General features: G+C 43.7%; 1 protein-coding gene across 2 annotated transcripts in view; it reads left to right on the top strand.

The window, feature by feature from the left end:
- The first annotated feature begins 1,585 nt into the window (after window positions 1–1,585).
- tmem94 (transmembrane protein 94) overlaps window positions 1,586–19,824 on the top strand; it is a 32,136-nt gene continuing 13,897 nt past the window's right edge. For both annotated transcript variants that reach the window (XM_061231565.1, XM_061231564.1), the window contains exons 1-11: window positions 1,586–1,702; window positions 3,696–3,968; window positions 10,647–10,763; window positions 11,067–11,194; window positions 11,284–11,420; window positions 13,669–13,877; window positions 14,006–14,157; window positions 16,082–16,184; window positions 16,941–17,027; window positions 17,411–17,527; window positions 17,753–17,809. In XM_061231565.1, the coding sequence (XP_061087549.1) occupies window positions 3,945–3,968; window positions 10,647–10,763; window positions 11,067–11,194; window positions 11,284–11,420; window positions 13,669–13,877; window positions 14,006–14,157; window positions 16,082–16,184; window positions 16,941–17,027; window positions 17,411–17,527; window positions 17,753–17,809 (1,131 nt within the window). In that variant the 5' untranslated portion in view covers window positions 1,586–1,702; window positions 3,696–3,944. The remainder of the gene's footprint in view (window positions 1,703–3,695; window positions 3,969–10,646; window positions 10,764–11,066; window positions 11,195–11,283; window positions 11,421–13,668; window positions 13,878–14,005; window positions 14,158–16,081; window positions 16,185–16,940; window positions 17,028–17,410; window positions 17,528–17,752; window positions 17,810–19,824) is intronic.

Here is a 19,824-nt window from a genome sequence, read left to right as displayed (position 1 = left end):
AAAGGGTCTTCCCCAGCTTATCTACAAAAAATCATCAGACCCTACACCCCTGCCAGACCTCTTCGTTCAGCCTCCACAGGCCGCTTGGCACCCCCCCCCACGACTACTGTCTGTTCTGGCTCCACGATGGTGGAACCAACTCCCCGTTGAGGTCAGAACTGTAGAATCTCTCCCCACCTTCAAGCGCAGGCTGAAGACACACCTCTTCAAGCAGCACCTCTCCCCATCCCTCCCTACCTCCCTGTGAACCTTAATTGTTGTCTCTGTGACTTGCTTTGTGTATCGGTATTTTTAGTTGGCTAGGTAAGCAGTGTTTGGATAGTTAACTTTGGTCACTTTTGCTCTGTTTGTTTCTTTGTTCTCAAAAAAAAAAAAGGCCCTCGTCCTTATCTTTGTTGTACAGGTAGCAGTTGAAATTGTACTTCCCTCTAGGGTCTTTCAGCGAACTTATCCCTGGTTATGGGTATGCACTTTGTTGTACGTCGCTCTGGATAAGAGCGTCTGCCAAATGCTAATAATGTAATGTAAAATGTAATGGGGCAGCATGTAGTCTAGTGGCTAAGGTGCTTGACTGGGAGCCCCGGTGTAGCCACAATAAGATCTAAGCAGCTGTTGGGCCCTTGAGCAAGGCCCTTAAACCCACATTGCTCCAGGGGGGATTGTCCCTTGCTTAGTCTAATCAACTGTAAATCACTTTGTGATTAAGTGTCAGCCAAATAACATAATTCAAATGAGGTTTGACAAACTCTAGAAGCTTGGTTTTGTTTATTGTGCTCAGTAAGTGCTGTGTTTGTGCCACCCTTCCAAAGAGTTTGTTTGTATGGAGGTGCCATCTAATGTTTTCTTTTAGACTTTGTGACCCCAACACAACCAATACCTGCAATTCACTGCGATCCTTGGGTTACTTATGACCTCCCTTACCATCTTCCTTACCATCTAGGGAGATAATATGAACTTGCATCCTCTTCCTGGCAAGTTTGTAACCATTCCATCTAAATGCCTTAAGTATATAGCAAAAAGAACAAATTTCACTCTATTGTTTACTTATACTTTTGGAGGGCATTGGATGCAATTTGTAATCACACAGAGCTCTCCAATCGCATATCCTCGGTTCATCACATTTAAATGCCTTTACTCGCCTTCTTCCGTCCAGTAGTGAAGTAACCTACTGCGCAAATAATGACACTTTATGGCCAGAACAATAATTTTTGCCACCTACCATAAATTCAATGTGAAATGCAGCAGGGCAGCTACGTTACATCAGAACTATAATAAAAACTGACCTGACAAACCCAGTCAGCCGTGCATTACGTTGCTAGCACGGTACTAGATCAGCATTAACACTATATAAACAGGTTGTTTAGGATTAGGTTGGGGATTAATCGGGACTGGCCCTGATCCAGCATCTATCTTGTTGATTTGGGGATACAAACAGTTCATAGTTAGTCAGCTAGCTAACAGATTCCTAATCACAATGAAAACTAAAAGTATTATAGACTCCACCTCAGCCATTCAATTCTGAGAATTCAGACCTATCTGTGTCCTGCTATACCGCACCCTGGAAGCGACGATTTGTACGCCACTCCCTCGTGTACCAGCAGTGTCTAACATGGCGGTTATTTGGCTGTTATGTATAGATCCGTAGGATACATTTGTGCTCCGAAACAGTTCAACATAAAATAGACGTTGACACTACTCAAACGTAAGTACAACGGAGTAATGTACTTAAATGTCATTGTGTCACACTGTCGACTAGCCTAGCTGTGTGTAAAGATAGCCCATCATACGCCGTTAGCCCTAGCTAGCTAAGTAAGCTTAGCGATTTCAACTATCTAGTTTGCTAAGTACACTGAAGCAGTAACACGAAATTATGTAGCTAGCTCACCAGACAGATTTCGCTACTTTACGTTGCTTAACATGAGATATCAAGTACTGTGGTCCACTTCATTTCGTTGCTGCAAAGCCCGAACGTTTTGCATTTCTGCACCATGACATGTTTTCACTGTGTAATGTTAGCTAGCAATCGCTAACTACTGCGGGCAGTTGACAGCGCGAGCTAACTAACCGGAACAATTTGTGATCTGTGCTTCACGTGGCGACAGGTTAACCATTGCTTTGAGCTATTGCAAACTAGGTAACCAACCAGAATATTCATGATGTTCGATCACCAGTTACAAAATGTTAGCTGAGTAACTTGTTTACGTGGACCATAGTTAGCTAGGGTAGTATCATGTCATGATCACACAATCACCCTTCCTGGGACAGACGCTGGCTATCTATGTATAATGCAGATAGGTCTCGTAACTTAATGTTGAATTACACTCTATTTGGCTAGCTTTTCTAAACACTAGCGGAAAGAAACGTCCATTGTATGTAACCTTCTGGTGGCATGGGCACAGACGCACGCCTGTTTCCTAGAGGGAAAAGTGTTCGTTTTTCAAATAAGGCTGAGCTCTCAATTTGCTACCGGCAAACGTCGCCTCCATTGTACATGTAAATGCATACAGCAGTACGTAGACTGGTGAGTGCACATTATTGATCAAACTGGTGCGTTAGATATTTTAAAGTTTGTTTTGGTATATGTCTATTTACAATCTGGTTGACCATCACAGATTATTAGTCTATTAGCCATGCTTCTACAAATACAACACATACACATTATAGTAATAATAAGGCTATGGAATGCACAATTAAATAAATGTTTCATATGTATACACAATTTATAATAAGAAAAAATATGCGCCATATAGGGTAAAACTGCAAAGGAAAAAAAAGAAGAAATTAGACTGAAAGGCGATTGTGCTGCTCAAAACTTCCCAGTTTGATCACTTTCCCCCAAAAAGGGGTTGCTATATGGAAAACTATGCAGGAGCACTGAAATGGAAGTGGCAGAAATCCAAGGACCAGTAATCGCAGAGCATGCCTGAGATACCAATCAAGCTCTAAACATAGGGACAGGTGGAAAGGACTGACCTCTCTTCACCTCTTCATGAGTTTACAGCTTCACTTTTGATTTAGTGTGATTCATTTCAGACCTGGTACATTCTTGCTATATGAACTACAAGTGCTGGTGACAGAAGTAAACAAACACAAACAGAGATTCTATGGTGTCAGCATGTGTTGATGCTAATTTTAAACACCATTTGTCTGAAGATGAATTGCCATGCATTTGGAAGGCGTTAATATATATGAATCGATATTGAATATGAATATTAAAATAAATGAATAACTGTTTTTGTCTTCTGGTGAATGGCAATGCGGCAGTGGAGTGCAACCTATACCTAAACTAGAAGTTATGAAGTTGAAATGCCTTTTTCACTAATCAAGAGGGAGAATCAGTCTCTAGCTGAAAACATATTGTCAGCTGCTGTTCAGAAGGGATTCTATAGGCTCCCATTTGCATGCCAGTCTTATTTGTATGAACAGAGTGAAGACATCAGCTCTGTCAGCTGTCAGCGCATTCTTGTGTAGGTGTAAGAATACTGCACTGTCCACCATCTGATTCATCTTCCAAATTGTTCTCCGTTGAGCAGTTGGAGCTACAGCAGACTAAAGGAAACAACATGTTTATTTCTCACACAGCTGCCCGTGCATGAATAAACGTTACCTCCCTTCTGCAGCATTCAGCTCTGCCTCTTGCGAAGAAGCGGCTTATTGTCAGCACCTGAGTTTTGTGTTGTTTGTTTCGTTCGCAGCTCTACCCATTGTGTGATGAAGACTGTGGGGGTGCCTTTTCAGCGTTGACACTCCTCCCTCTGCGCCTCTGCGTACGGCTGGGTGTGAAGGGACTACCTCAGCCCCCTTACTCCCCATACTGGCACACTATATTGGGAGAGAGCCAGGGGGCTGGGGGACCTCCTCTACTGGGGGTGGGACAGGTTAGCAACCGCAGCTGACAGCAAGAAGTTTCGCCGCACAGAGCATGCTGAGTGCCTGCGGTTGCCATGGATCTGCAGGATAAGAAACGGGTGAGCTGCTCGGAGCTGGATGCTGTAACTGATTCACATTTAATATTTTCTAATAGGTTTTAAATGGGAAAATCTTGGCAATATGGAGGAAGAAGCAGCCTAAACTTTTAAGAGATTAATTCAATCCTCTAGTACTCTACTAGTGCAAATCAAAACGAAGCATCTTTCCAAAGTGTGCTTTATACCACCAAAAGGAGTGTTTTATACTGTAATATCTGTTTTATTTTAGTAAAATCCTATCTGATCGTCAAATGATTTACAGATCATCCTACATTTAGAGCAACAATTTTATTATATTTAAGGTATAATGTGCCAGGGTGTTCGCTCTGGTTCAATTTACTGTCACTAGGTGGTGAAAAATGTATGCTTGTTTTGAAATCATTATCACTTCACGTTCTGTCAGCCACCCTGGTGTATTTTCCTTTCTTTGGGTCATGAAGGCACGCAGGTTTTTTATCCTAATGGAATGTAGCCTATTGCACAAACCACTGAAGGTCAATGACTGAACAGAGATCCACTCCTCACTTACGTCTCTGTGTATTTCTGCTTGGGTTGTGCCTGTAATAATTAACATCCAAGCTAAGAATATACAACGTCCCCTCTACCCAAGATAAATGTGTAGACTAAATCTTAAAGATGGAATAATGCCACCATTGTTCTCTAAAATTCTCCATTAGAAACTACTATATATTTGACATGAAACACTTCAAAAGCATGACATAAATTGATGTTTTGTTGCAGAGGTCAATATATAACAATGGCACATGCTAAATGCTGACTTGGTGTCCCCTCCTTGTGGGTGTTTGTACAGATTTTTAAACATTAGGAGTATACCTGGAGAAAATTGCACATGACACTGCATCTATCTTACCAATTGGGCGGCCTGTAGGTAAGGTAAATGACTGGGACAGGCAAGGTTGGTGGTTCGAATCCCAGTGTAGCCACAATAAGATCCGCACAGCCGTTGGACCCTTGAGCAAGGCCCTTAACCCTGCAGGGGAGGATTGTCTCCTGCTTAGTCTAATCAAATGTACGTCGCTCTGGATAAGAGCGTCAGCCAAATGCCACTAATGTAATGTAATTGTTACTGCTGTAGAAATATTGAACATTGAACATATTACCTCCCCGTCGGCCAGGGCCTCTCTGTGCGGAGTTTGCATGTTCTCCCCGTGTTTGCGTGGGTTTCCTCCGGGTACTCCGGTTTCCTCCCACAGTCTAAAGACATGCAGGTTAGGCTGATTAGAGAGTCTAAATTGCCCGTAGGTATGAGTGTGTGAGTGAGTGTGTTTGCCCTGCGATGGACTGGCGACCTGTCCAGGCTGTATTCCTGCCTTTCGCCTAATGTATGCTGGGATAGGCTCCAGCCCCCCTGCGACCCTGTTCAGGTTAAGCGGGTTAGGATAATGGATGGATGGATGGAACATATTACCAAGGGAATTGTCATGTAACTTAATAAATTAAGCAGAATGTGTGAAATTATGCAATGTCCACCTAGAGCGATACGTGTTAAAAACAACGTGTGAAGGAGGTTGCATTGTTGAATCTAGAAAGGCTTTGCAGGCCTTGTAGATTAGATGTACACAGGATTTACTCTTTCACATGATAAAAAGGTGTGAGATGTCCAGCTGTTATATTAAATTGGCTGGGAAACTTGGTGTCGAAGGGCAAGGGTGGGAGTTGATCAGGCACTGTGTCACATGGAGTATGCACTGGCAGTGCATTAATGAATACGATAGCAGCTCTCTGAAGGAGGGGAAATGGGCTTGGTTCGGTTCATGATAACTGAAATACAGTGCTAGCTGTATGGTAATTTTTTAATGGTTTACACAGTCACACTGACAGTTTGTCGTTGTGTTAAATCCATGAATCATTTGCTTCTAAAAATGGAACAAAGTTAGTTTTCAGGTGGCAAGGGGATGTGAAAATGGGGTTACTCCTTCCTGTATGCTGCGGAGAGTGGGGCCATTTTGGAAACTGCTGAATGTTTTGAATTAGGGTTATGAACAGTTAAATGTTTAAATGGTTAACCAATAACCAATTTTTGAGAGAAACTACAGGGAATTGAATGCTGCGATATTATAGTTATCAAAGAATGAGTGTTTAAGCCCTTAAAGGCCATTGGCATAAAAGTAAAATCATTAGACTGGTCGACTCTGGCATCAGTACAAAATTCCATTTTTATATTTAAACCTTTTCTGTCGGGTTCCCTACCTAAAATATACTATATTTATTGTGTCGCCACCACGACCCTGTGTTATCATGTTAATGTGGACATCTGTGAGCACGATGTCAATTTAGATGTAAAATAAATTTGGCTATTATCTGATTTACAATGTTGACATTTAAACAATTTTAAGATGGCCCAAAATAATGTTTGAAAATGCAATAAAAGTTTTGTCAGTATGCTATTCCAGGTTTTATTATTATTATTATTTCTTTTATTTTATTTTCTCCCCATGAATAAATGAGCCCTAGTCATAAGCAGTATTGGTTACATGGTAACTGTTTTCAAAATGGGATGGTATCCGTTTACAAAACCAAATGATTTGTCACATCCCTGTTTTGAATGTTTGATGACTTTCAGTGTTATAAACAGTATTTTTTCTAAATTCTGCTTCGTATTTAGGATTCAGTTGTGCCTTCACTGGTGTAGTGAGGGTACCTTGTAGGAAATGTCTGCTTGAGTGCTTCAGGCTCTCTTGTGTGTATTGGTTGATATCTATATTAATTTTTATAACCGTTGTATTCATCCACACTGTTTTCGTCCCAAATTATCATTTGAAATTATAGGAAAGTATCGTAACTAGTGTGTCATTAGGTCATCACTCTCCCAGCACATGGGTGGGGGAGGGGAGGGGGCTGCCTGGGGCAAAGAAATCCAGCCTGGATTTTGCACCCCTTTGCACCCTCCACTCCAGGACAGAAAATGCTGCGTATGCAGGAATTGATTAATGCATGACCGCGGTGTGCTGGAGATACTGGCATCGTTCCTTCGTCCTTTCCTCCCTCCCTCCCTCCCTCTCTTTTATTTCTTTCTCTCTCTCGTTCTCTCTGCTAGTGCTAGCGCTTGTGTTTGAAGGCAGGGACTTGACTGCACTCTTGCATCAGACAGAGCAGATTGAGTCAGACTCTTCTCTCGGTCAGCCTCTCTGGCTTTTTTTCCCTCCTATATTTGTCTTCTGTTCTCTCGCTTCATGCCTTTCACTTTCCCCCACACACGACACCCCCACCCAATGCTTAGAGCATCGTCCTCTGGTCTTACTGCTGAACATCGACCTCTGGGCTTACTGCTGAACATCGAACTCTGGCCTTACTGCTGAACATCCCTCTGGCCTTACTGCTGAACATCCCTCTGGCCTTACTGCTGAACATCCCTCTGGCCTTACTGCTGAACGTTGTCCTCTGGCCTTACTGCTGAACATCCCTCTGGCCTTACTGCTGAACATCGTCCTCTGGCCTTACTGCTGAACATCCCTCTGGCCTTACTGCTGAACATCGACCTCTGGCCTTACTGCTGAACATCGTCCTCTGGCCTTACTGCTGAACATCGAACTCTGGCCTTACTGCTGAACATCGTCCTCTGGCCTTACTGCTGAACATCGAACTCTGGCCTTACTGCTGAACATCGTCCTCTGGCCTTACTGCTGAACATCACCCTCTGGTCTTTGCTGGCCTTTGCTCTTCAGAGGGGTGCAGTTGACTGCAATGAAACTGAGGCGCGCTGGAGTAGGAGAGAGCAGGGAGGCTGAATAATAAGCAGTGGGCGCTCGGGAGTGGGAGAGAGCGGGGAGGCTGAATAGCGGCTGGGAGCAGCACTCCCAGCCTTCTCCTCCTCTGAGCTCAACGCGCCTCCTCCCGCCTCACTGCAGCGAAAAGCCCCCTCAACGTAGACACTCGCAGTGAAGGCAGAACGGGATAAAGTCATGATCTTGCAGACGGAGGGTTGGCTTGAGAAGAAGGATGTAAGTGGGTCTTCCTTTTCTTCTCGTTAATTTTTATAAACCCCGTCAGAAGATGGCAGCCGTTTTGCCCTTCATCTGTATTGTACTGCGAGAGAACAGTGCGACCCGGGCTCTAGGTATCTGCCCTCTGCGGAGGTTGAGCCCGGTTCGCCTTTGCACGCTCGTGTCAGTGACCGCAGGCGGTCTGGAGTTACGTGCACGTTGTTGCCGCCCGGCGACTGCGGCCGCTAGCAGTGTTACATGTGAAGCTGTGTGCCTGTGTTGCTCTGCTTATGGGTGAGCAGCTGTGCTCTCGGTTTCCCTGTTTGCCACAGGATTTAGCCAGGCTTGTGACCCTCTGGGAAAATGGCTGGTTATTTTTAGCGGTGGCTGCTCTGTGGCAGGCAGCGGCGAGCTGTAGCGCTCGATGTAAGTGGGAGTTTCAGCCTTGATGCAGATACAGCCACGGATGTAGGAGGAAGGGCACAGAGTGTGGGAAAACATAAGAGTTCCCACCAACATCCCAGCTGCTGCTCGCTCTGCTGTGTTCTTTGCATTTCCCTGTGTCTGGTTGTGTCTATATATTGTACATTTTTCCTAAATATGCCAGTAGTTAGTCTTTATCCATTGCTGTGTACTTCATAGACTGCAGTGCAGTGAATATCAAATAAAGTAAAGCAATGAGCTGCAGAATATGAAGACTATTTTATTTTTAAAAGATTTTAAAGCCAAGTTGAAGTCAGACTGAAGGCATTGTATAAACAGAAACAAATGGGGGATGGGAAAGGAGAGATGGCTCCAGCTTGAAGAGGTGTGCCTCTGGGCTACTTCAAAAAGGCAGTAAGAAATTGGGAGCTTGTTGACTTGTTGTATTGGCAGGTGGTCCAGTTCAACATTGGAGAGTCAGAGAAGAAAGATCTAGATTAAAGATGGGGGATGGCCTGTTCTTTTGTGACATGAAGCCTTTTGGCTGAGGAATAGTTATTTCTTTTCACTGCTCTGCTGAATGGCCACTATTTTGTCCCTGCTTTTTTGGCAGCAAAGTCTTGCCTTTTGTTCTGCTGAAATCTGATGTGTGTCTCAACAGCCACTCTTCTTGAGCGCATAGTGTAGCATAATGTGTGGTGGTGCAGTCTAGTTTTGGGGAGCTGGGTTTGTTTCTGAATAAATTTAGTCATGGCGGTTAGAAATTATTATAACTGAAATGAAGTCACATTTATACATTGAAGACTTGGGATAATATTGTATGAAAGGCATAACGGGTATTTACATAGTAAGTACAGTGCAGCACAATGCAAATGAACTGATTTGGAAATTCATTGTGGATGTCTTGACATTGTTGGGGTGTAATGTTTTTCATGTTATTTAACGGTATCCAGGTTTTAAAGTACATTATGTGCAGTGCTTTGAACATTTTCTCTTTATTAACAACATGATTTCTATTTTTAAATTTCGTACACAACCGTTCAAATGTTAGGGATCACCTTGTCTTTTTCTTCAGTAATTACAGCACTTTTTATATGTATTCCCCCATTTCAATGACAAATGAACATAATGTGAAATAAAAAAGTAATGTTTTGTATTTCATTGCATATCCTTTGCATGTCATGACTTCCTGATGTCTGTGACCTATCAACATCATCAGTCTGGATATCTTATTTGCAGGTTGTCCTACAAGCGATACTAAAACTCCTTTCCTTTGAATGGATCTCATTGGGAATTTAGGTCATCAAGTGTCCAAGGTATCAAAGGATCTTCAAGGCATCATGCTGCCTCCAGATATGCAATAGATAGTACAAGAATGGTTTCTCCTAACTAATTTTCCTGTTGAACCTGCTGAAAATTTTCAGGAGAAGCAAATCTACTGCAGATCTGGCAGCAGTTTAAGGCTCATTTGATACCTTGGACCCTTGATGACCTAAAACCATTTAGCCAACAAATATGTTCTGTATCAGCAACAGAACCAACAAAGCATAAAATTTAAAATCAGAAAAGGCATGATGAAGCCAAAATGTATAAAAATAGGCTACCCTTTAATAAAATCTCTGAGTCTGTGCTTTGACCACGTATGAATTGTTTGATTCCAAACAGAAAATATGATATTAAATCAGAAAAAGTAGAAAAAGGTGAACGGTAGTGTATGTCTCATTATTACATGGCTCACTTTGACGTCAATTTGCTGCTTTTCTAAAATTTATTTATTGTGCCGATGGATTTCTTTCATTCACTGTTTCTTTTCTTTGAATAAGCAAAAACCAGCTGAAAAACAACGGTCTGTGACTGTTAATTGTCGGACTCGGTAATGTGGATACTGCTGAATGAAATGTAACCGTTATGCCATTAGCAGCACTCGGTGAATCAACATGCAGCTGAGCATAAGAAGTAATGAAGCCTGCAGTTCAGGAGGAAATGTGATGATTTTTAAATGGTGCTTAATGCTCAACAAATGTGCTGATGAGGAGGCTTCATCACCATCGCTCACCACTCCGAGGAGTGAATTGCAGGCTGTTTCTAAAACCATTGCTGTCGTTTAGTGTCGCTGCACCCTGTGGTCACTTTTCTGTACTGTGTAAACATCCCTGTAGTGTGTTTTCTACAGTCACTAGTATGTAAGTGTGTAATGTAATGTTGCATCAAGCCATTTGTTTATTTCTTCTTTAGCTAAAGGTGCTTAATAAAACAAATCTTTTCACAAGAGTGTGATTTTCGCAGGAGTTTTAATTGAGGGCTCTTTCAGGAGGAGGTTGTTCCTCTGGGGCTGTCCAGCGGTCAGGCCCTGGGGACCCTGAGGGACCAGCTGACCTCCTTACTGGAGCAGCACCAGAAGCACGGGCGACGCCGGCCTGCTCTACAGGTGCGTACACCTGACTGAGAGAAGATCTTTTCCATCTTCCACACCTTCGCTTGGTGTTTAATATGAGTGTAGTTTTAGTTAAACATCAGTATTTTGCCAAGCTACCTAATGGCATTCGATACATAAATCAAATGCATTCACCAGGGTAATGTAGCTTTAGGTAGAGAGAATTTAGTTATGAAAATTAACAGTTAATTTTCATGTTTGGAATATGACAAGTTTGAATCACCATTACATCCCTAGCTCTCATATTTGCACCTGCTTTAAAATACCGTGTTTTTTTACTTCACTGCTGTATTGCAGGAGCTGTGGGCTAAAAGCTTTCTTCACCATAACAACCGGCACTCCTGTTTTCATTGGCCCGGAGCTGCTCTCACTCTGCTGGTTGTGCTTGGCCTGCTGTGTTGCCATGGCAGCCAACCGCATGGCAGGTGAGTTGCAGATGTGAACCAGGTGGTATGCTGTTGAAATGTGTATGTTGCAGTAACCCTGGTTAAGGTCAGCTTCTTCTATTGCACAGCCATGGGATTGAGCTGGTGAATGCTGGAGCCCTCTTCCTCCTGTTGCTGCTCAATCTCTTCCTCATCGAGCGCCAGGAGTGTCTGAAAAAGAGTGAGATGGTGCGGCGGCTGAAGTCCATCATCTCCCAGCTGAACGGTGAGTGAGCGAGAGAAAGAGATGAGGGGAAAGGGGGGTGAGGAATGGGATTTTATCTAAAAACGAGCATTAGGGGGATATTCTCCATATGTAGAGCATTACACGAATATTCTCCCTATGTAAAGCATCACAGGAATATATTCTCCATATGCAAAGCATTGCAGGAACATATTCTCCATATGTAAAACATCGACGCAATTCTCATCTTTTTGGCTCTATACACCACACAATGGACTTGAAATGAAACGAACAAGATGTGCTTTAACTGCAGACTTTCAGCTTTAATTTGAGGGTATTTACATCCAAATCAGGTGCACGGTGTTTGTATATGTGCCTCCCACTTTTTAAGGGACCAAAAGTAATGGGACAAACTAACAATCATAAATCAAACTTTCACTTTTTAATACTTGGTTGCAAATCCTTTGCAGTCAATTACAGCCTGAAGTCTGGAACACATAGACATCACCAGACACTGGGTTTCATCGCTGGTGATGCTCTGCCAGGCCTCTACTGCAACTGTCTTCAGTTCCTGCTTGTTCTTGGGGCATTTTCCCTTCAGTTTTGTCTTCAGCAAGTGAAATGCATGTTCAATTGGATTCAGATCAGGTGATTGGCTTGGCCATTGCATAACATTCCACTTCTTTGCCTTAAAAAACTCTTTGGTTGCTTTTGCGGTATGCTTCGGGTCATCTGCACTGTGAAGCGCCGTCCAATGAGTTCTGAAGCATTTGACTGAATACGAGCAGATAATATTGCCCGAAACACTTCAGAATTCATCCTGCTGCTTTTGTCAGCAGTCACATCATCAATAAATACAAGGGAACCAGTTCCATTGGCAGCCATACATGCCCACGCCATGACACTACCACCACCATGCTTCACTGATGAGGTGGTATGTTTTGGATCATGAGCAGTTCCTTTCCTTCTCCATACTCTTCTCTTCCCATCATTCTGGTACAAGTTGATCTTTGTCTCATCTGTCCATAGGATGTTGTTCCAGAACTGTAAAGGCTTTTTTAGATGTTGTTTGGCAAACTCTAATCTGGTCTTCCTGTTTTTGAGGCTCACCAATGGTTTACATCTTGTGGTGAACCCTCTGTATTCACTCTGGTGAAGTCTTCTCTCGATTGTTGACTTTGACACACATACACCTACCTTCTGGAGAGTGTTCTTGATCTGGCTAACTGTTGTGAAGGGGTTTTTCTTCACCAGGGAAAGAATTCTTCTGTCATCCACCACAGTTGTTTTCCGTGGTCTTCCGGGTCTTTTGGTGTTGCTGAGCTCACCGGTGCGTTCTTTTTAAGAATGTTCCAAACAGTTGATTTGGCCACACCTAATGTTTTTGCTATCTCTCTGATGGGTTTGTTTAGATTTTTCAGCCTAATGATGGCTTGCTTCACTGATAGTGACAGCTCTTTGGATCTCATATTGAGAGTTGACAGCAACAGATTCCAAATGCATATAGCACACTTGAAATGAACTCTAGACCTTTTATCTGCTCCTTGTAAATGAGATAATGAGGGAATAACACACACCTGGCCATGGAACAGCTGAGCAGCCAATTGTCCCAATACTTTTGGTCCCTTAAAAAGAGGGAGGCACATATAGAAACTGTTGTAATTCCTACACCGTTCACCTGATTTGGATGTAAATACCCTCAAATTAAAGCTGAAAGTCTGCCGTTAAAGCATATCTTGTTCGTTTCATTTCAAATCCATTGTGGTGGTGTATAGAGCCAAAAAGAAGAGAATTGTGTCAATGTCCCAATATTTATGGATCTGACTGTATGTAGCGCATGACAGGAATATTCTACATATGTAGAGCATTATGGGAATATTGTCCTTATCTCGAGCATTACCTTGAATATTCTCTGTCTGTAGGGCATTACTGGAATATTCTCCTTATGTCGAAGGAATATTCTACGTATGTAGAGCGTTACGGGAATATTCTCCATATGTAGATCATTACTGGAATGCTCTCCTTTGTAGAGGGAATATTCTCTGTATGTAGAGCATTACGGGAATATTCTCCATATGTAGAGCAATAATATAGGAATATTCTCAATTTGTAGAGCATTATGAGAATATTATCTATATATGGGGCATTACAGGAATATTCAGAGCACTACAGGAATGTTCTCTATATTTAGAGCGTTACAATATTATTCTCTGTATGTATAGCATTACATGGGTATTGGTCTCTGACTGTCTCTGAATGCCCAAGCGTGTGGTGCTCTCTGCTGTTTCAGGCACTCTGGAAGGCTGTGCCGGGGAGCCCCTCAGGTGGTCCCCCTCGCTGTACCCAGACCTGTACACCCCCTCGTCCCCGTCCTGGTCCCTGCACTGGACGTACCGCGACGAGAAGCTGGTCAACCTGCCCGTCAGCCTGCTGGTGGAGGGCGACATCATTGCACTAAGGCCGGGACAGGAGTCCTTCGTCTCCCTCCGCGGCATCAAGGTTATTAGCAGCAGCACACGCCGCCGTTTTCTGGAATGCAGTTCTACGAGTCTTAAGACATTTCTGGAGTGATCTCTGTGCTGGGGTTGTCATACTGGCTCTGTTCTCTCGCTCTGTTTGTCTTTTAGGATGATGAGCACATAGTCCTGGAACCTGGGGACCTTTTCCCTCCCTTCTCCCCTCCGCCCTCCCCTCGAGGGAACGAGAAGCGCTCCCCCCAGAGCCCGCAGCAGTTCCGTCTCTTCAGGGTGGTTCGAACCCCTGTGCTCGACTCCATTAGGTACGCTGCCTCCAGAACCACTGTGGAAATGGCCTGTGTTGGATTACTGAGACCAGGCTGCTTCTGCTGCTGCTGAGTGAACAATGTTTAATGGCTACTGAAAGGGCTTTCATCTAAAGCATCAAAGGCATCATTTTCAGATCTATGAAACAATCTTACATTTTTTCAAGAAGTTCCTGACAGAATTTTAAGAACTGCGTCATTTTCGTAAGCGCATAGTCTCCAATTAGCATGACTTCTCACTGCTGTTCTGACAATCTAGTTACCGCTTTTCGTCTGCAGTAACAGGGAAATGGATCATTTACACAATCTACAGTGCATTTCAGGACAAGGTAGATGTCTGATATTTTTAGATCCTCAGCTCCTGTCTTTGAAGTGCAGATTAAATTTCAATAGAAAAAAAAAAATTGCAGAATCAATTGCGAAACACACATACAACTAAAAATATAAATGCATAATGATTATTATTTTAACATTGTAACAAAGTATCTGTTGTGCCTTGTGTATTGATCTGGGCAGAGAACAGGAGCTGATTCAGCTATCTGCGGTCTGGATATTTATATTAGGCCTGAAATAGTTTTCAGGGACATTTGTAACAAAGATTTAGCTCTCTGTGGAAGGGGTTTTTGGAGTTGCACAATTACTATAATTAAATATTAATACTTAAATGCTTCAAATCCTTGTTATTGTCATTTAATATGCCATTTTGCTTTATTTATTTTTTTATGACTGTAAATTGGAGTTGATACAGTATAACAATGTTAAAGATAACTTAAATTATACAAGTTGTTAGCTTTGCAGTTATCCATATTGAGAAACTGTTTTTAATTACCAAGAGCCCAAGCTAATCTGCAGAATTGTTTCTGAGCCTACTTATTGCTGTCTAAATAGTACTACTTAATTGCGTTTTCCTCAATAGTAATTTTCCGTGGTTGATGTTATTGTCAGTGCTTGGTCTGAAAATTAACTTGTCAGATTTGTCTGAATGGTTTTAGACTGGTCACTGACAAACCCTAATCTGCTGGATATAGTTTCAATGAGGTCAAATGTTTGGTGATGGGAATCAAAGCCTTGAGCTAGACTCAGATAACTTGTAGATATACAGTAACCTCTTAACGTAAAATATTAAATAGGAAGAAGTGCCTTCTAGATGAGGTCCAGTACCAAAACGGGCCTTTGTTCTGTTAATAGTTATCTGTGGTTGCATCCACATTCATTCAAGGTTATTTAAGTTGACTTTATGCATTGCGTAAGCTCAGGAAGAGTGTCCCTTGCGCTGGACTGTTAATGTTATAGCTTGGAACCAGCTCCCTCTCACGCATCTGAGTTCATTGGATTTCACTGGGGACCCTGTCTCCTGTGTGAACGGGTATAGCTTAAAAATAGATAAAAAAAGCCCAGATTGCATTGCTCCACCACTCTCCGTTAATTGTTGCATGTTCCATTTGTTAATTGTGCTCCTCCTCCTTTACAAAATTGTTCTTGATTACCTAAGGTAAAATAGTAAGAAAGGCACTCCAGATTCTTAGCTTAGCTGTAGAATATATACTGTTTGTCTGCTACAATTATGTAAAAGTTTTGTTCATGTACATTTTAGCAGTGTGTTAGCCTCCTGCTGACTAGTAGAACGGGGAGGTTGGTGCATGCTTGGTTGCAATCGATATTGTAATATTAGAATTTTTAAAGCAATATCCTGAAAATAATTCAGGGCCGTGTGTTTATGCTGAAGGTTTGTGTGACCAGGGGAAAGATTGTGCTGTTGCGGGGTGTTATAAGCCAAGTTCCAGATCTGTTCAGTTTCCGTTGCAATAGGAAGGGGAAATATCAATGGATGTCATCTGAGCAGGTCAGGGTTAATAGGACTGCTGTGAAGTGAGTGCACATTTTGAGGGCCCCCTTGTGGCCGCTGCTTTCTCCAACGCAGGAACAGCCTGGATCTGGCACTGTCCCGTCCTATCACTGCGCTGGACAACGAGAGGTTCACGGTGCAGTCAGTCATGGCCAAATTCGCCTGCCCTGCCGTGCTGGTACAGAAACTGCCCTCTTCTTCATACTTGCTTCGCACAGCTTCCTGTTTTGTCTTTCTTCCTGCGTTGGTCAGCTGTTCTGCCTGAAAAAGCTTGCTGTCTGTCCGTAGAGTAACATTTGATATTTTCAGAAAAAGCTCAACGGGCACAATGCACCTCATACTGCACACAGAGTAGCTGTTGATATACATTCTGTTGTTACTTCATTCATTTCAGATACTGACTGACCTTGACTGACATTTTGATTTGTCATCTCATTTGTTCCCCTGTATTGTTTTGAAGCTTATTGACATTAAGGGTAAAAACCTGAAACCAAATGAATAAGGGGGAACTGACTTCGCTGTGATGGTGTGTTCAATGTGAAAATGTGAAGCTATGAAAGCCAGTCATGACACTTACGGTTTCTGCTTCCCACGTTTAAAATGTGTGTATTACGTGATCGAATACACTGTAAACCTTTTTACTAAGATTCAACCTCACTGAAACAAGAGCAGTGGATTCTGGTTTTTACTGTAACCTTCTTTTACATGCATATGTATTGCATTAAAATATGTTATTCACTGGAAAGCAAATTACCATTACCCTCAGGTATACTCTGTACCCTCACACTCTTCCAGAAATGTGAGATTCTTGATATTCAGATTGACTGATAATTGAGGGGAAATCTCTAATGTGTTGTTTGTGTGTACTGGGTCAGGTCTTGTGCAGACATGGCTGAAAACCTTCTTAATTCTTCCTCTACCTCTGTGCTTGTAGGTGGCGTTCTTCACTACCAATGCACTGCGTTTCTTCTTGGATGCCCCTAGCCTCACACCCGGCAGCTTCAACTTCATTCAGCTCCAGGTATGAAATGCAGGCTCCCAGCTAATACTCCTTCACTGACTTTAAAATCCCATTGCTTCCGCTCTTGAAATGTGCTGTTCTTTAAACCTTTATTATCCAGTGGAATATATGGGGCATTCCATGTCAACTCCAGGAGGTTGCCCCACAGAACATCTTGGTTTTCTCTCTTTTTCTGTGTTGGTAGACCATTTAAAAATTTGCCATAAAAAATTTGTAGTGCCATTTAAAATTTGCCGGGTGTCGCAATGATAAATGCGTTCTGCATGAAATGTGATTTTGTTGTGTCCTGTTATTACCCCTCTTGCCTGGTTCTTTCCCCCCTCGAGCCCTGTTGGAAGCCCTCTCCCCTTGGTAATGTGCCCTGATGCTTGGCTGTGTTCCAGATGATGGGAGTCGTCCCCATCCTGCCCCTGCTCTTTCCCGTGATGTGGGTGCTGGCCAACGCCTACGGAGAGGCCCGAGTCCTGGCCGAATCCAGCCGCACCTCCCCCACGGGCCTGGTGAGACCTCAGCCTCCCCCCTGCGCCAACTCCACCCACGCCTGGCTGTCCTAAATGTGTGCATAGCAGCCAGTTTTTAAACTGCTTTTATGCCCCGGTACCATGTACGAGGGGAAGGGAGTGGGACTGTGGTGCCGTACACATGGAATGCGGGTTCAGAGAGATGGACAGAGAGGGCTTGTTCTCCGGCCCTTTGTACTTAACGAGCCTCTCCTCTTGCCCCAGCTCGCTAAGTTCTCTGAGGATACTCTAAGCAGCTACACGGAAGTGGTGTCTTCTCAGGTATATCCTATGAATGCCTTCCCCCTGTCTCTCACTGCCCCCGCCTGCTGTTCCTAACACCTCCCCGTCCCTAAGGACCGCTCCCTGTTTCTCTCCATGCTTTCACTCTTAACACGCTCTTCAAACGGTTCATGCTCAAATCTCTTCTTGTACATCTCTCTCTCCCTCAGTCGTTTTTTTTTTTTTCCGCCACACTTCAGTTATGTTCTGCTTCTCGTCTGTTGCTGACCATCGTTCGCTTCGTTGACTTCATGTTCATCTTCCCCTTTTTTCCTGCCGCTCGACTCGTTCTTCAAAGAAGCATTACATTAATTACATCAGTGGCATTTGGCAGACACTCTTATCCAGAGCGACGTACAGTTGATTAGACTAAGCAGGAGACAATCCTCCCCTGGAGCAATGCAGGGTTAAGGGCCTTGCTCAAGGGCCCAATGGCTGTGCTGATCTTATTGTGGCTACACCGGGGATCGAACCACCAACCTTGTGGGTCCCAGTCATGTACCTTAACCACTACGCTACAAACGCGTGCCGTACTGTTTTGATTTGGTTTCCATCACATTGTCCTCCCACTTCAGCCTGCAGCCCACAGCCTGCCTGAAGCATGCTTCGCTTGGTATGGATCACACTGGTCCCACGTTGGTGCTAAGCGCTTACCTGGGCCTGCCTGCCCAATGGGACCCCTGGGTTTTCAGCCATTGGCTTACATCACAGGGGATGACTGAAAGTGCATTTTAAAAATGAAGGGACAGAAGAGATGTGTTTTGAATGCCTGGGTTTGTGCTGCACATTCCCGTTGGGACTACTTAGTATTTTAGGGACTGCGGCTTTTTCTCTGCGCTCTGACCTCTGCTGTTTTGTCCGGAGCTGCTCTGCATTCTCTATGCTGATGTTCAAATTTGAATGTTTCTGCTGTTGAGAAAGCAGCCATTTTGATATGCAAGAAGGACATAAGGACTTCATTTTATTTGATATCTAAACTAAACATGCAGCATATTCTACTAACATGCGTGCAGTCTTTGCATTGGGAGAGTGGTGTAATATGCAGTTCAGTTTGTATTGCACTGCTGTCTTTATTGTGCTGTGAAATCCTGCCTGTCGTTCCCCAGTTGTTTACAGGGTGAATCTGCTCTCAGGCAGGATTTGCCCTTCTCTCTGACCCCCGCTTGCTTATCTTCGTTTTGCATGTGTTCACAAATTGCACATCACACACACAAACACACACATAATCTCTGTCTCTCATACACGCAGACGTACACACGCACACGCACACACGCACACACGCACACACGCACACACACACACACACACACACACACACACACACACATCACCGCTTCTAGCTCACTGCAACACAGTGTGCAGTAGGGCTTGAGGTGAGTACAGCTACCCCTGTTCCTCTTCCAGAATCTTCCGTGCTTAATCACCTTGCTCTGCATTCCAGAAGCTTCCACACTTTCCGCAGTCTTATCGCAGCCAGCAGTCCAGCCGCATGCGGGAACTGAGTCTGCTCTGCCACAAGGCTGTGTGACTGTGCAGTGGCAACTGTGCCAGATCTCTCGTGCTGATGCTGTGCTAGATCTCTAGCACTGCTGCAGTGTCTTACTGTGCCAGGTCTCTAGCGCTGATGCTGTGCTAGATCTCCAGCACTGCTGCAGTGTCTTACTGTGCCAGATCTCTAGCACTGCTGCTGTGTCTTACTGTGCCAGATCTCTAGTGCTGATGCTGTCTTACTGTGCCAGATCTCTAGCACTGATGCTGTGCTAGATCTCTAGCACTGCTGCTGTGTCTTACTGTGCCAGATCTCTAGCGCTGATGCTGTGCTAGATCTCTAGCACTCATGCTCTGTCTTACTGTGCCAGATCTCTAGCGCTGATGCTGTGTCTTACTGTGCCAGATCTCTAGTGCTGATGCTGTGCTAGATCTCCAGCACTGATGCTGTCTTACTGTGCCCGATCTCTAGCACTGATGCTGTGCTAGATCTCTAGCACTGATACTGTGTCTTACTGTGCCAGATC

This window comes from Conger conger, chromosome 2 (genome assembly GCF_963514075.1).
Source record: "Conger conger chromosome 2, fConCon1.1, whole genome shotgun sequence".
In the NCBI taxonomy this organism is placed as follows: Eukaryota; Metazoa; Chordata; class Actinopteri; order Anguilliformes; family Congridae; genus Conger; species Conger conger.
This window is presented reverse-complemented; position numbering and strand designations above follow the sequence as displayed.